General features: G+C 43.6%; 1 protein-coding gene across 2 annotated transcripts in view; it reads left to right on the top strand.

Moving 5' to 3' along the window:
* The window catches only part of KANK4 (KN motif and ankyrin repeat domains 4), a 286,564-nt gene that overhangs the window by 50,235 nt on the left and 218,435 nt on the right, over positions 1–17,894 (top strand). For both annotated transcript variants that reach the window (XM_086953375.1, XM_086953383.1), the window contains exon 2: positions 13,409–13,495. In XM_086953375.1, the coding sequence (XP_086809501.1) occupies positions 13,480–13,495 (16 nt within the window). In that variant the 5' untranslated portion in view covers positions 13,409–13,479. The remainder of the gene's footprint in view (positions 1–13,408; positions 13,496–17,894) is intronic.

The raw sequence follows: 17,894 nt of genomic DNA, 5'->3' as shown, positions 1-17,894 counted from the left end.
GTCGAGGGCAGGCTTCCTCTTGGCTCTTAGCCGAGCACTCGCTGAGCTGTGGGGAATCGACAGAACTCTTTGATTTTATCGGCGCTGGGCCACTAAGTGGTGAGGTTTAAATCGGTGCTCTTTAAGTTTTGTCAGACGGCATTCAGTGTATCCTATCGATTTGGACTTTTGTCTCGGTCCTTTGTCTGTTTGGCAGGTCATCATGTCATCCTAAACTACGAACAGGAAGTTACAAGGGTACGTCAGCGTGGTACACCTACAAGATGAGAGGTTTATCTTTCTATGAGACAGCCTCCCGTCGAGCTGCAGTCCGCAGACCTATTGTCTCATTCAAAAACCAAAAGTGGCCAAATCTAATGAGAGGCAGACCATTCTCGGCTTCCTGCCACTCGTCTCTTCATGAAAATTACAGTAATTAGTATTATTAAGAAGAAAAAACCCCTGTAATGTTGCAGCCTTTTATTGCAAAGGATTTATAATAGGCAAAATATAGGCATCTACATTTCTTGCTTGAATGGCCGCGTAGTACAATGGACGAAGGCGCTAATATTAAAACACAGGATATCACCAGCAGACTATAGGCGCAGTGAGCACCAGTTCGAGTTGGCAGTGACATTACATGGGCATTTTTTGTATGTACTAGGCAATTACGCATTTGCCCAGAATCATAGGATGTTGAGCCAACACCAAGACTCTAACCTAGCCGCATCCTCTCCCCATCTGCTTTGTACCCCCGACTCCCCCCCACCCCCGCTTAAAGTTTATATTTAACTTTCTGCCAACCCACTTTTTAAAAGTGTAAGCCGCTACTGCAAGAAATAACAAGTTTGTTCCATGGGAATAGCCTCAGCTATTTCCTAGCTAATCACTGAAAGCCATAGGTACAGTTTGCTATCGTCTGTAATATTATATATGGTATTGCCTTATATGTGTGGTGACTAAAGAGCATCTTTTAAGTGTCAGTACTAACTGGACATTGAATTATTGACCTATAATGGCTGGTTTATTGAGTTCTGAATTGAGTTGCACCGGTGCCATTATGAATATTGCGCGTAGGGTGGGTCGTTGGTCACCGGAACACATTTTAAAACTCTATAACTCGAAGTGCTGTGCCAAAATACTCTATGGTAGTGAGGTTTGGGGTTTTACTAACTCGCAAGTTATCCAAATCAAAGAGAATAAATATCTGCTGCAATTGTTGAGAGTCCCTGCAAAGTACTCAGTCTTTCATCACTCACGAGGAATTGGGTCTCAGTTATGTAAGAGATAGATTAGAACTAAAACCCATTAACTGTTGGATTAAGATCTGGACCAACCACGAAGCCTCACTAACCAAGGAGATTATAATGGACTGTTTGGCACGTGACCAGGGGGGGAACATCCCATGGTTGAAGTATGTAAGGGAAACCCTGTCAGCACTGGGTTGTGCAGGTCTTTTTAATAACCCCACAAAACTGTTACCGCGGGACAAGGCCCATGCCAAAATGGTATTCATGAAACATGTGACCGACCGGAGGGAAGACAGTGAAGTGAACAAACCCTCTGTGAGAGTGCACATCTTGACCAAATCTTGCTTGGGCATTAAACCTTATTTGTCTCTTATCCATAATGCACAAGACAGATTTTTAATGATGCGCTTCAGGCTAGACTTATTACATCATAATCTAGCGGTGCCGGCAGGTTACACTAAAACCATAGAATTGAAGGGCCGGTGCGGCTGCGACCAACGGTCTCCGCAGGATACCCTTCACTTTGTTCTATTGTGTCCCTACTATGAGCACCCTAGGAAGCGTTTTTTTAAAAGTATCCAAAAAAAGTGGGTTTGGAGCAGGCATGTTTTTGAAACTGTCTACAGAGGTTTTAACTCTTTTTGCTACTGTTAACTTTTTGAGGTCGGCAATGCGACTTAGAAATACCAGAGGAGAGGAGTAACTATACCGATTTTAGATCCGTTGGGCAAAAAAGGTCTTGTTAATGAATTGTGTGGATGAGGGCACCTCTCAAAGAAATTAATATTTGCTGGTCCACCAGTTAGGAAATTGAATTTTTGAACGTGTAAATATTTTTTAATGAGGCCAATTCCTTTTTAAAACATGATATCTACTAATCATCAGTACAAAACTGTTATTAGAGATCGGGTTTTATTAGTAAACGATTTGTATATGTATTTTTAATTGGATCTGTCTTATTGTGATTTCTATGTCATTTGAATGTTTTTTTGTACTATTTGCGCTTTTATGGTATTGTACTGATGCCGAATAAAGTATATTAAGAGGAGTTCTGAATGTCTAACCCCCACAACAGCTCTGTGAGTAAGCCTTTTGCCACTTGACTTCAGTACTCTTTAGATCAAGTACTTAAGAGGTGCAAAATATAGCGTATGATTGCATGGGTTATGCTGTCTCTTGTTCTTTGTCCACCAAGACATACTTCATAAGAAGAAGATTCCCTCTTCTAAAAGGAAAAGCAATGTTAAATAGTAGTACATGGATCACTGGTTCAAATGTAAATGCAGGCACCGATTTACCAAAATACCAAGGGTAGTGGAAGTGAGACCATTCTCACTCCGAGCCCTAAAGGAGCTCACAGCGTTGACCTATTGCCAATGCTTAATTTAACCCCGTGGTTTCCGGATGCTCAGCACCCGCACTTAATCATCAACACTAGCACTTTTCATGCTAACCGGTTAAGGACACATTCATTTATGTATGTATATAGGCATGGGGAGATTAAGTGATTTGCCCAGAATCACAGGATGTTGCACCCATGCTGAGACTCGAACCTTGTTCCCCAGCTCCGAAGTTGGCAGCTCTGGCCATTACCCCACATCCTCTCACCACTTTCATGGTTCTGTTTTAGGCGGTGCAAACTGGAGAATTGGGCTGTTGCAAGCTGCCTCCTGACGCCCCAGCACGTAGGTTTTTTAAAACAAATTAACCACTGCCTATTGCTCCCTCGACTACATTCTCTTTGCTGCAGAGGAGCGAGGGGAAGGACCTGTAACTCCTGAAAGCAGACAGCGGTTGGAGACGAGCCCTCTTTACTTTTCTGCTCTTGCCTTCATGACCCCTGATATCAGCAGCAAGGTCATTGCCAGGGGTGGGGTGAGGGGGGCAAGGGTAAGCCATGGTTAGGTAGTGATTGCCTAATCCTGCCAGTGGTCATCCCGATTAACAATCCTGTCTAAATTGCAAATGCATGTGCAAGTTACAAATGCAGAAAGTGTTGTTTTCGTCTTTTAATGTTCCAAGTTATATCATTCTTAGCATGCACACAAACCTGTCCATGGTTTCCCAGCACTTTCATCAAATGCTAATCTGCAAGGTGAAATCTCCTTTCAACAGTGTATCCTTATTTGTTCTGGCAAACTAAAGTCCATTAGCACAACACGAGCTCTTATCTTGACCAAATATTAACACAGGAAGCTTGGAAATAATTTCAAATTGTTTAACAAAATGCAACGACCAGAGCGGTGAAGGATTACTAGCTGAGGATAAAGATACCCTGTTCTTCCACAGTTACCCTTGCATACATCTTTTAGCATATGTACCTGAAGACAAAAAGTTCAACACAACCCTTGATGATAATAATATTAACTTATTTTTACACAGCGCTGAATGTGGCATTTCTGAACGGAAAATGACAGGTGTTTCTATCAGCCTAATGGAATGGGAAAGCACCAATCATTTTCTTATCAATGTTGGGCTCTACTAGGACATGATCATAAATTTAGGAGATGGCCTTTAAACAAGTGGACAATCTACAGAGGATCTCACTAGAAATAGTCACTTATTGTGCTTATCTTAGGATAAGGTTTGACGCTAAACTGACATTGGCCCGACAAAGAGACAATAGTCGCTCCAGAACGTGGGAGAAGGGCTACACTACAAATGTAACTTCTGAGGAGACTCAGTCAAAGCCATTCAAGGCGTATATAGGATAAAAGAAGTGTGGCTCAATGGTTAGAGGAGGCAGACCATGAAACAGAGGTCAGACCCGGGACCAGGGTGCATTTCCGACGCCGCAGGGTCTTGAGCCCAAAATGTCCACGGACTCGATAATTCTTGCTTCGGTGCCTGCTCGAACCACGGGTTCACACTCGGGTTCACACTCTGCAACTCTGGGCAATAGCTTGCTTAATCTCCACTATGGCCCCCGCGGCGGGATGCCTGGCTTTCACCTTGGGGGTGCCCAGTACGGGTTATCTCACAGGGAAAAACCAGGACGGGTTCCCAAAGCAAGCGCTTAGAGACCGTTGGTGATAATGCGCAATATAAATTACAATTACAATTACAAAAGCACTCACGGAGTCTACATATGGAGCAGAATTATGGAGTTACCAACAGATCCCTGACATACAAGAGATAGAAAACTCCATAGGAGATGTGATCCTACTGCGACCGGCCATGCTGCGGCAAAAGATTCATGTTAGGTCCCTTGCTGAAATGTACATAAGAACCCTGCATTACGTCACTAGCATAAATGTCTCTAAGAAAATCCTTTGGATAAAGCACGTAGAGAAAGCTTTAAAAGTGATTGACTGCGGAGAATTGTGGGGGAATCCATAGAAACCAAGTCGGACAAGAATTATACACATTAAGGCAAGTAATTGGCAGATAAAAGCAGCTGAGATTGATAATAGCGCCAGAGAATATTCTCTGCTGGAAGCATCCCTTGAACGAAAAATCAACCATGGTCTAGAATATTATCTTGATATTAAACACCAGAGCCCGACATTCCATGTACTTAAAATTCAGGCTTGAAATCTTATTCGGCCCGGGTGAAATTTCATTTACACCAGCGTAATCTCATGTAATATCCAGCATTTTACAGTACGTCTTGTCGCATAATCGAGACTTAGGGTAATTATCCTATCCCAGGAGCATGGGAACAACATCAACAAACTGAACGTGAGCGGCTGTTGTTCGCATCGCACAATTTTGTTTAGTGCAAAATGCGCCCTTGTGTCAAATATGCATGTGAGGATATATTTAACGCTTCAAGATGGACATCCAAAAAAGACAATAATGGGTTACATAATTGCAAATTGGGTTGTGCTGAAACAATAATTTTTTTAATACTTTTCTGCACAAAATCCGTTGTACCCCAAAAGTGAAGACTGGTCCTCTGTTTAAGAAATTTGGAGCAAAGTTCACCAGGGAAGTAAAGTGCTGTGGTACAGGATAGCTATGCCCGCCATTTTCCTTCCAGTCGCATCCAATATTGGTTCAGCATGGCAGTTCACTAGGACTGAACTTGCTTTTGACTAGGAGTAAGAGTCGTAGGACTTTGGTGAATCCTTTCAGACTTCCTTCTTTTGCCTTTGCTCGACATTAGAAAAGCTCTTCCAGGCAATAGTGATTCAGAAAAGGGGGTGGTGATGAACAGAGTGTCTGAAATAAGCAGACCACTCTTACCCAGTCAAAAGATCAGGGTTTGATCCATCACTGCTTTTTAGCTCACTGCACCATCCCAGCTCAGAACTTGGCTATATGCAAATTAGTCTGACCCTGGCCCAGTGCATCATGGGAACAGGGCAGACCAAACTACCAAGCCAATTCTTATACTGGGAAGGAAACAAGCTACCGGGGACCGGTTTCTGTCATTTCAGCCGTCTTCGGCCCGGCTTTCTTGAATCCTGATGGTGCAATGAGCGAGGGACTCACATCTGAGTATACCCTTCCACGCTTATGGTGGATAAAAATGATTCAGAAAAGGGGGTGGTGATGAACAGAGTGTCTGAATTAAGCAGACCACTCTTACCCAGTCAAAAGATCAGGGCTTGATCCATCACCGTTTTTTAGCTCACTGCACCATCCCAGCTCAGAACTTGGCTATATGCAAATTAGTCTGACCCTGGCCCAGTGCATCATGGGAACAGGGCAGACCAAACTACCAGGCCAATTCTTATACTGGGAAGGAAACAAGCTACCGGGGACCGGTTTCTGGCATTTCAGCCGTCTTCGGCCCGGCTTGCTTGAATCCTGATGGTGCAATGAGCTAGGGACTCACATCTGAGTATACCCTTCCACGCTTATGGTGGATAAAAATGATTCAGAAAAGGGGGTGGTGATGAACAGAGTGTCTGAATTAAGCAGACCACTCTTACCCAGTCAAAAGATCAGGGCTTGATCCATCACCGTTTTTTAGCTCACTGCACCATCCCAGCTCAGAACTTGGCTATATGCAAATTAGACTGACCCTGGCCCAGTGCATCATGGGAACAGGGCAGACCAAACTACCAAGACAATTCTTATACTAGTGAGATAAATAACGGTGATGGATCAAGCCCTGATAATTGGACTGGGTAAGAGTGGGCTGCTTAATTCAGACACTCTGTTCATCACCACCCCCTTTTCTGAATCGCTTCCAGGCAATAGGACATCGATTTGTGGCGCCAACTTGAGAGTGGTGAGTGGTTGGGAAGGGCGTGGTCTAGCATACTACAATATTTGTCAATGGACCGGCTTCTACATGTAATATGACAGGATGCGCATTATGTAGCTGGTGCACCTGCGGTCCCACAGCATATCTACCAGGACCTCCTACCCCTTGGACCTAGAGGACTGGCGGGGGTGCTGCTAGTTTAGCTGTAACTCGCAGAAGTTACATAATTTAAGGTATGTTTCGGTAACTCCAACCAATATTCCAGATATGGGCACTAATATTCTAGGCTAACTCAAAAGTTAATTTAATTGATTCTGGGGAAAGGGTAATTTATTTAATACTCAAACTTGTAATACGTTACCTCTCTCTTCCAATCTATTCGCCAAGATAAAAATACTGCCTTCTGCCCTAATAAATATTCAATTACTATCCAAACATCAGTGTGAGACCGGCAAGCTGCTGACAGAGAATCATTGTGATTCCCATACCCCCCAGTTATTTGGTAATATATGTAAATAGAAAATATGGAATTGGAGGGGAGGTAGCTATTTATTCGTGCAGCCGATTAAGGCTTCTGTTGTAAGGAATTTCAACCCTACCTAGATCAGGTACTGATTACTCAATGCTTAATAATAGATGACACAACCATATATTTTGTGTTTGTTTTTTGGCCGCCATCTGCCAAAGCTGAGTTTTCAGAGACAGTAATTGATCTAGGGGATCTTTTAGGTGTGAAGGAAAATAAAGTAGTGGTTATAGGGAATTTTAATGTACGTGTGGGCATGAATCATGAAAGAATAACTAAATAATTGATAGATTAAATTGGTAATATTGAACCTTTTCAGAAAGTGAATCAACCCACGCATATAGCAAGCAGTGACTGGTAGGCACCTTAAAATAAGGAATATTCCTTGATTTACTGAAGATCTCAGACTGGAGAAGCTGAAAGTGAGAAAAACTGAAGAAACTTGGGGACACACTTATTCCATAGCTTGAAAATAAATAAGACAGACTGCTCAAGTTTGCTCTATTGAGAATTTACATTATATTAAACATAGTGTCAAGAAACACTATTCACAGAGGAGACTAGAGCGCGGTATGAATACCTTCATGGTATCATTTAAGTCTCTATTTGACAAGTTCATGGGCAGCACAGGCACCTGGGAGAAACTCAGGGCCAATGCGGGCAACCAACATGGCCTCCCAAGCCTTGTAGGACAAAGGGCGCCTCTGGTAGACAGACACATGACTTCTTTCTGGGGTGCTCTCCCTGCTGCTTTGTTATTCTTATGTCTGCTGTCTCAGAAGCCCAGAGAAACAACCCTTATGAGCACTTAAGGGCTAAGCAGCAGAGAGATCTTTTTGCTTTTTTGCTGTGCTTACATTTCATGGGCCTGCCTGATTAGTTTCCAATCATATGGGTGGATCAATGAAAGAGGCTGAAAAATAGGACTCTGGGTAAAAACGGAGGGGGCGAGAAAATAATACCTAACGGAAACAATTACCAACGTCCTTATCACATCCGCTGCAAACCACCAGTTAGTGTGGTAAAATAATTACATGAGTAAGGGTTTCAATTACCAAGATTGATGAATTGGTTACCTAGTTTTAAGGTACATAATTAGTAATTATTCATTGAATCTCGGGCAAGAAATACGTTCATTATTTAAAATGTCATCCTTCAAATGAACACCTTATCAAGGATCCCTGGTTACAAGTGAATGTCATTTTGTCTGCGACATAATCGTTCAGCACAGGAGTTAAGAGGTTTTCACCTCATGCTACTATTTCAACTCAGTGTAGACCCATGGTTGGAAAACATGAGAGGGGGACAGGGGGGGCCGTGATTAGAAGAAATATTCTCAACATGAGAGATTTGTTGACCAAAATTAAGGATTCAATAGATGCGGTTTATAAAGAAACTGTTGGACTTGGCCCTTTTGGCAGGTTCACCCTGAAACTTTTTGCCTTTGCCTACCCTGTTTCTGTAACCTGGTGTTGGTGATTTTAGGCCTATGCGCACTTTTTCACTGTGGTCCAGTGTAAAGTGCGTGCGCTCTCTGTGTATGTGTGATGAGTGGCCTGCCCTCAATAGGAATGCATGGGGAATATGTGTGTCCATGGTAGTTCCTGATGTGTGGGGAGTGCAGGGGCGAGTTTGGTATGTGCCAACTCGTGAGATTAAATGCTGTGCGATGATGTGCGTTGATTTATTGTGTCTAGTGGAGAAGTGCCACTTCTAGAAGTTGGCATGTCTGTGCAGTGAATGTGAATTGACTGCCTGGCTTGTGATTGGCTGGAGCTGGCTGGTGTGCCAGGGTCCAGGAGTCAGGATTGGTCTGCCCTGTGGTGAATGGGGAGATCTGCATGTTGATGGGAGAGAGGAGTGCACCTGGGACCTGAATAGGGCTGGGCCTTCCCTCCACAATGCTGGCTCCACCCCCTGTGGTGTGTCTGATGTCCCTGACCCATCCTGTGAATAGGCAGAGGGGCTGAGCAAAACAAAGTGCTCAAGAACCAGTTGCATCTGGTTCGCCCCTTTCCTGCACCTTTAGAAACAAAGGTATTTTGTGTATAAACGAGGGGCTGTGACCCCATGAAAATGTTCTTGTTCTGACTTGAATCTACCAGGGGCGTGCTGCTACTGGGGCCCAGGGGAAGGCTTGCCTCCCTGGGCCCTGCCCAGTCCCTGGATGCCTGGAGAAATTTCCTTACTGGGAGCTGTGTTGCTCCATCTTTGATGTCCAGGACTTCTTGGGACCCTTTTTGCTCCAGTTACTCTGTTAAACTGGGCTTTCGTTTACCCTTAGTGCCTGGGAAGCGCTTTATTTTAAATTGCCCTGTTATTGAGGGAGCCCACCCCTCCTTACTGCATTTATTAATGGCAGCATGGGTGCCCACCCCGCTTATTTCGATATTTACTAGCCGGTGCCTACCCTGCATTTTGTCCGTGTTTATAGCAGGTGCCTATCCTGCATTTTGCCCGTGTTTATGGTGCCTTCATTGCGCGGGTGCCCAAACCGCGACTTTGCTGTGGATTTTATTTCCCAAAAGAGCGCTTGCTCACCCCGCGATGTGGTCTCAAATCCGAGGGAGCCTACCCCTCCTTTACTGCTCAGATCGCCGCCGTCGTCCGCGGCCCTCCTTGTTGTGGGCGGGGCCGCTGGATGGAAGCGGAAGTGACGCGGCGCCAGGACGGGAAAGTGTGGAGAGCCGGTGCGGTGCTCCAGTGAGCGATGGGAGCCCCTGGGTGTGCATCGCAAGAGAGAACGGGAGGCCACCCCGCCTCCCGGAGTATGGCCGAGGAGCCCCGGGTCCCAGGAGGGGGGGCCCGAGTGAAGGAGAGGCTGCTTCCCCATGCAAGGCACCGGGAGAGAGAGAGACCCAGAGGAGCGGGGGCTCTCCAGTGGACGCTGCGAGGGAGAAGCCCAGAGTCCCCACCGGTAAAGAGTAGCCCTGCCGTCGCCCAAGCCGGTGAGTGGAGCTTGTGACCGTAGTGTCCATGGGGGCAGAGTCAGTGCGGCCCCATGGGTGCAGAGGGCCGCTCCAACATTGGGCATGTGTTTAAAGGGCCCAGGGGTCCCGTGGCCATTCTGCTAGTAACCCCCCCCCCCCTAGAGCACGCCTGATCTCGACAGGGGCGGTGCATTTGCGGGCCACTACCACAGTAATGGCTCCAATGTTGCCTAAAGTATGTTCCTGAGCCTCCGTTGCTCCCACGGGGAGGCGCCATTGTTTTCCGAGCCTAGGTGGCTCCCACGTCCCCCCCTTATTTTTCAGAGCCAGATGGCTCCACAGTTTGGCCCTACTATTTAAGAGACAGAGGGCTCCAGCGCTTGGGGGAATATTTTGTTTAAGCCTGCAGGCTCCAACTACGGGCCATACCTGTTTACCTGGGCCCAGAGGGGCCAATGCTTAATATTTTCAGAGCCCCGTGGCTCCAACCTTTGGCGCAGTTGCTTGAAGGGTCACTGAGAGTCCATGCCTTTACTCCTTTACAGCTGCCCAGTAAGTAGTGGGCAGCTGCACCGTTTAGGTGCCATCTGAGAAAGAGTCCCTGAGGGGGACAGAAGTGGCACAGAGGTGCCAGGCCTTCCACAGCTGCGCAGCACTTAGTGCCAGCTGCAGCGTTTAGGCCCTGTTATTGTCCTCAGCTGCCCAACAAGTAGTGGGTAGCTGCAACGTTTAGGTTTTGCGCAGATGGCGCACCCTTGACTGGTGCTGCCTTGGCAGCGCGCCCTGACATTCTGGACACAGGGCATTTAAGCCCCTTCTTGGATGGACAGTTGGCCAGGGGGACTGGTATGTGGATAGGGCGCAAGGCCCTAATGTGATTATGTGCTCATGTAATGTGGTGCTAGGAAATGTAATACATTTAGTATGTTTTACGCACCCTGTGTTTGATACCTCTAGATATGGTTTAGGCTCATGAGGTTGTTTTACCTATTTAGGTTTGTGTTAGTGAGATTGCACTTCACTGTGTGATTTACGCCCCTAAATGTGAGTTATACTTAGGAGGCAGGGTCTAATGAGTTTAGACTAGTGAGGAGATTGCATAATGTGTTTATGGGGGTGAGGTTGGCGCAGGATATACTTTGTGCCTGATGTGACTGTGCATACTGTAAAGTTATGTTACAGGTTGAGGTGGAGTACAGTGATTACCAGTGGCTACTGGTTGTAGGTTTATGATCTATTTTTACTTGTACCAATTTCTGCTAAGTGTTGATCCTGACAGTGGCCCACATGGCCCTGTCCTGGGTAAATAATCCCTTGTGAATATTGCCCGTGCCAGTTGGCACAATGTATATTGTGTGAATACTATCTGATGTGTTTTGAGAATACAAAGGCTATTTTTATATAACCTTGTGTGGAGTTCATTTTGTAGTGTGCCTGGGATGTTGTTGCTGTGTGCGTGCGCAAATGCTTCACACATTGCCTCCGGGATAAGCCTGTCTGCTTGTGCCAAGCTACCAAAAGGGGTGAGCAGGGGTTATCTTGGTGTGTGACTCCCTTGCCCTGACCAGAGTGGTGGTTTCTGCCTGGCTTTGGCGCAAGCCTTAGCCAACCAGAAATCCCAGTTCTAACATTGGTTGTCAGCGGTGAGTATTAGGACTTGTGTTTGCGCAGTACCACAGCGAGAACTGGCTACATAACAAAACTCTGCATTTTAGATAGTCACAAGTTAATATGACTTTTTATCAGTATATGATTAAAGCATGTCTCATGTTTAGGTTTATGTGGTGTGGAATTCAAAAAATATTTTATATATGTTCAAGTATGTACAGATCATAATTTAATTAATAAAATATTAATTGAAAAAGAAAAGTAACAGTAACATTCAGCTAATGACACTGATCTCAGTGATATCCTACCAATGATGATCATGATAGTATAATATAATTACTACTACTAATAACAACAATAATAATACAGATATTGGATGAATAAATAAACTACTTTCATCATAACGTGAAAAGGTCACTATTTGAAACCCAGGCAGGTAAGCGACCATAGGCTATTAACATCTGGCTGGTGGCCTGTGCCATATGTGGCATGAGATAGGGTAGAATTCCGATGAGCACTTTAGCTCTCGACAACACTGAAACCAGTAGTACATGTGATAATCTAACCTGTTTAGAGATGGGTGAGCGACTACAGCTGGGCCTCCATAGGCATGTTATTGGAGCTCAGATATAGAACAGTGGCCTGAAAGTTCTATTGCTTCTTCTAGGTGCATCATTTTTGTGGCAAATTACAAATCACTAGTTTTCATTGAATTAAATATCACACATTTCACACAAAAAAGATTTTTATTTTTAAATGTCAGCCCGGGGGGCGCAACAGGTGTGTGCACCCGTGTTCTGTGCCCCTGGGGCACAGTAGTATTACAGAAAAAGAGCAAGATGGTCAGGAAGGGTCTGAAGACCTGGTTGTTGGGTGGAAAGCCCTCAGCAGCTGGTCTTCCCCATGCCCCGTTCCCCCGCGTCTGGATATCATCACGGGTGATAAGCAGTGCTCTATAACTCCTGCTTGATTGAATCTGCTTGCAATCCGTTAAAAATATACATAGGGCCTAATTACCAATGGGCCAACATTCGGCCTGGTATTTTCGAACTTCCCGCCCGAGTTACCAATACTGCAGAATTACCGGAGTTATGGGATAATGGGAAATATCATGTGGGATTGGGTGTTTCTACAATGATTCCAGCATATTTGCGCCATTTTCCGCTACATCTTCAGCCAAAGACTTCACCTACTGTCAGCAGCGAAATACTCCATCTGTGATGTTACTGCTCTAGCTGGAATCCTGATGAGGCTAGAAACTCCTACTACCGATTGCATCAGGATTTCTAGGGCACCATATAGTGAGGCCCAATGCCCACTGAAATTGTGGTTGATCCTATAGATGACTCATGATTAAGACAGTTTTGGGATATCCGGTTTCAGTTGCTGGACTAGCTACAGGGTAAAATAACCAAGGGAAATTCTACAAGTTCGAAAATCCAGCAGCCGCTACTAAGAAGACCACTGGAATTGAGACTGGAATTTTCAAAAGTTCAAAACATGTATGCCCGAAACTGGCTCAATTAGAAATATTTTGTAAATGGGCAAATGGAATTTCCACTAGATACAATCCATGCATGAAATATCTTCACATTGCACATTTTGTTTATGAGGACCTTGCACCTGGAAATTTGCATACCATAGAGATTTTATCAGCCTGTCACTTTCATCCAGGCTTAAAACAAAGGCAGGGAAGATTTGTCCCATTCCTTTGCATAATGAGACGCCAACAGGCGTAATGACAGGTCCCACCGCCCCAGATTGGAAAGGGAGGCACAGCTCGACCCCATTATCCTAGTAATAAGCGATATGATGCGACCAAGCTCGAATTTCTCAACCACAGACAGGGCTTGCTAAACACGGATCACTCCCACATCCATTTAGTGCTAGCATGCTAATATTATGTCTTGACACACCAGCTGTCTACATTTCAAACATGTTTTATTTTGTTTTCCAGGCGCTGTGACCTTGTCCTGCTGGCTCATCTGATGAAGTTTAACAAAAAGACAAGCCTGACAGTGAATAGACATGGAGAGAGCAAATGGTATACATTTTTATACTGTTTCTGTGTGTGGTGGTTGAGGAGTGAGGTCTGCCAATGGGTGTATCGTGATCATTCTCATGCCAGATTACCTCGTATTTAATGGCAGAAGCCCAATGTGCTATTATTTTGCTAGTTTGCCTTCCCATAATGCTAAGCAGAGCCAATATAATGGAGAATTAATACACTAAAGTTTTGTCTATGCCGTGATTTGAGGCCAACTAATGTAGAGGCGGTATACCAACAACTTTTGCCATGGTAAACTTTTGTGGAAGTTGTGAACTTCAACAAAACAAAATACGTTTAAAATTTTTTTTTTATAAAGTTTTATATAGCGCTAGCTAGACCTGTGGGTATCAGAGCGCTTTACATACACACAGGAAAAGAAAAGGAATTACAAAACATCGCTGTACAGGAGGATGCATAAAGACAAAAGCAAAGACATAGGGGCAGATTTATGTTGGTAATGCGCCACGTTTGCGTCACGCAACTGCGGCGTAAACGTGGCGCATCCCTATGACCCATTTACAACGTGACGCATCTAGGCAGATGCGTCACGTTGTAAAGCCCTGCGCCACTTGTGGGCTTTCCGGCGCAGGGTGGGCGTTCCGGGGCAGGTGCGCCTCGCAAAAGTGGCTGAGTGAAATCTATAAGATTTCACTCTGTCACTTTCAGGCCAATGCTGCGTCAAAACCCTGCGCCTGCTTGAAGCAGGCGTAAGGCTTGACGCAGCATTGGACAGATAGGGCACCCCCGAGCCGTGCTGGAGCTGCGTCACGCTTGCGACGCAACTCTAGCAATGCGCCACCTTTACGGCACAGATGCATCACGCATCTGTGCCGTTTTTGCCCCATGGTGCGCCGCATTGTAAATGCGGCGCACCATGGGTGGCAGAGCAGCGGCGCAAAATAACTGGCGCATCCCCAGGGATGCGCCAGTTATCATAAATCTGCCCCATAGTACTTATGTGTCCAGAGAGGGGCCAAGGACTCAGGTGGCTGACACAGTCAGAGAACCACCATCCTTGAAGTTCAAAGTGAGCGGGGAGTCTACTCGGTTATTGATGCCTGGGACGGTTGCCTTGGCCAGGAAAGTATTGGTTGAGAAGAGAGTTTCAGGTCCTTTTTTGAAGCAAGAGAAGGAGGGGTTGCACCTGAGGTTAATTGGGAGTGCCTTCCACATCCTGGGTACGTCGGCACTGGATCGTTTTCTTTTTCAGTTTCGGAGGGATGAGAAGAAGAGAGTTGGTGCTTCTCAGAGTTCTGGATTTCACTGCTTCTATAGCTTGCTGTTAAGGTAGTTTGGGAATTGGGTGTGAAGGGTCTTGTGAGTGATGCAGGCCAGTTTGTAAATACATCTACCTTCCACAGGAAGCCAGTTGAGAGCATTGAGGGTTGGTGAGATGTGTTCAAATCTTTTTACATCAGTTATGAGTCAGGCTGCCGTGTTAACGACTGACCTAAGTGGTGCTAGGTGAGCTTTTGGTGTCCCTGTTAGGATGGCGTTCCCATAGTCCAGTTTAGAAAGGACTAGGGATTGCACTATTGTCTTGAGAACATCTTGAGGAATGAAAAGTTTAATTTTCCTGAGGTGTTTTAGGGAGTTGAGCGCGTTTTTTGCAGAGTTCTTTATGTGGTCCTTCATTGACAAGTTCTTGTCCAGGGTAATGCCTAGTGACTTTACTGAGTCGGATAGGACGAGGGAGCAGTTTAGACAATCCAGCTTCTTGAGCCAGACCTGAGTTGGTTGATGGTTGCTTTTTGGAGAGAACAGTATTAATTCTGTTTTATCCGGGTTCAATTTTAAGTGGTTTGCATTAAACCAGGTTTGGATCTTGGTAAGCGTGACGTTGATGTGTCGGACGTCACTGGGCGATTTGATTTTGTAGTATATTTGTGTGTCATCAGCATATAGGGGGTAATGAACCCCTGCTTGTTTCAAAATAATAGCAAGGGGTTCCATGCAGAGATTGAAGAGGGATTGTGATAGGATCGATCCTTGCGAGACTCCAAGTTTGACTCGTGTTGGTACCAAGAGGCAGGAGTTGATTTTAATCTGTTGCGAACGGTGCTTAAGGAAGGAAGTGAACCATTCTAGGACTGTGTCATTATTGCCCCATTGGCTCTTCAGAGTCTCAAGTAAAGCTCGATAGTTTACTGTGTCAAATGCCGCTGATAAGTCAATAAGGCCCTGTGGATATCATCTGCAACATTTAGCATCGCTGTTTCGGTGCTACTACAGCCTTTCCTGAAACCTGACTGAAAGGTGTCGAGAAGGTTCAAGTTGTCAATATGTTTGTTAAGTTGCTGGTGAACACACTTTTCCAAAGCTTTAGCTAGGAACGGGAGGTCGGAGATAGGTCTGAGGTTGTTGAGTTTGTTGGGCTCGGCCCCTGGTATCTTGAGTAAAGGTGTGATTGTCCTAGCTGAAGGGAGTCTGTGCCCAACAAATGAACACAACAAACACAAGAAAGCCGCACACAAAAAAAACGCTTCAAAAGAATGTAGTACAACCCACAGGTACAACATGATAAAACACAATCAAAGTGGAAAATACCACACTAACACAACACACCCATTTAACACAAATACAACACAGCAGCATATAAATCAACCCAACACCACAAAACAGTAACACAAAAACACTACAGAGCAAAAACAAGCATAAAACACAATCTTGACACAAGAACACAACACACAAACTCAACCAAATAATGAAACACGCACACCATAATGCAACACAAAATAACACGACACAGTACTACAATAAGGCAACAATACAGCAAAATATAACAAAACAATCACAATAGAATTCAATACAACAATACATTGCGATAGCAATACAGAAAAACACTACCAGAACACCAGCATAACAACAATTCAACACAACAATGCATCACAAAACAATATCACAGTATAATAGCACAGATCAACAAAAACACAATACAATAGCGCCAAGAGACCTTTTTGGTTTAGTGCACTTACCAAATCCCCAATAACATAACATAACAACACACCACAGCAACATAACGGACCACAGAAAATACTAATCAAATAAAACACAGTAACAATGCAAAATAAGGCACATCAAAAACATAACAAAACCTATAACAGTACAGAGCAAAACAAAACACAATTTCATTTTAACTCTCAAGCAGTTGTGTTTTGTGCTGTGTTATTGTATTGTGGTAAATGATGTTTGATATATTTTTATGTTGTGTTGCATTGTGTCATATTGTGTTCTTGAGTTGTCATTATGTTGTGTTGCTGCATTTTGATGAGTTTTGCATTCTGTTGCTTTGTAATGTATTTGCTTTGCTGAGCTTTTGCTATTGCATTGTTGTATTGCGTGTTGGTACTGTAGTGGGTTGGGTGAACAGACAAAATATCGACTCCAAAATATCGACTGGACATAATATCGACTTTTAAATATAGACTGGACAAAATATCGACTGGACAGAATATCGACTACAAAAATATCGTTTTTAAGGTAAGTGAAGTAATATCGACTGTATAAAATATAGATAGCAAAAATATCGAATTTTTAATAATATATAATACTTTATAGTGTATTTTTATGTAATAATATGTGTGAAAAGTGTGTATTAATGTTATAAAATATTTTATTAAATGAATTTTGTTTTTATAATAATTGTGTAATGTAATTCTGTAGCGGGTTGTGGGTTTATAGGGGAATAGGGTGGGAAGTAATTTAATAATAATTAATTAATTAATATATGGTTGTTAATATTAATTAGTTAATTAATTAATATAATTTAGTACATATTTTTATTAGTAATTAATTGGTAATTAATTAATTGTAATTAGTTAATTACATTAATTAGAGTAAATTTTAAATATATATAATTTTGTGTTATTGTAAAGTAATTAATTGGGGTAAAATAATATTAATTATTAAATTAATTACAGCTAATGTGCTAATATATTTACTTTATTGTTATTGTTAATTAATAATTAATTGGTAATTAAATAATATTGATTAATTTTGGGTAATGGAGTATTTTTAGGGTTCAGGGTCAGTTTTCAGTTTTTGGGTAAAGGGGTATTTTTAGGGTTCAGGGTCAGTTTTCAGTTTTTGGGTAAAGGGGTATTTTTAGGGTTCAGGGTCAGTTTTCAGTTTTAGGGTAAAGGGGTATTTTTAGGGTTCAGGGTCAGTTTTCAGTTTTAGGGTAAAGGGGTATTTTTAGGGTTCAGGGTCAGTTTTCAGTTTTAGGGTAAAGGGGTATTTTTAGGGTTCAGGGTCAGTTTTCAGTTTTTGGGTAAAGGGGTATTTTTAGGGTTCAGGGTCAGTTTTCAGTTTTTGGGTAAAGGGGTAATTTTTAGGGTTTAGGGTCAGTTTTTAGTTTTTGGGTAAAGGGGTATTTTTAGGGTTCAGGGTCAGT

Source organism: Lissotriton vulgaris, chromosome 1_1 (genome assembly GCF_964263255.1).
Source record: "Lissotriton vulgaris chromosome 1_1, aLisVul1.2, whole genome shotgun sequence".
Lineage (NCBI taxonomy): Eukaryota > Metazoa > Chordata > Amphibia > Caudata > Salamandridae > Lissotriton > Lissotriton vulgaris.
Note: the sequence above shows the minus strand (reverse complement) of the source record. Positions and strands in the feature narration are given on the sequence as shown.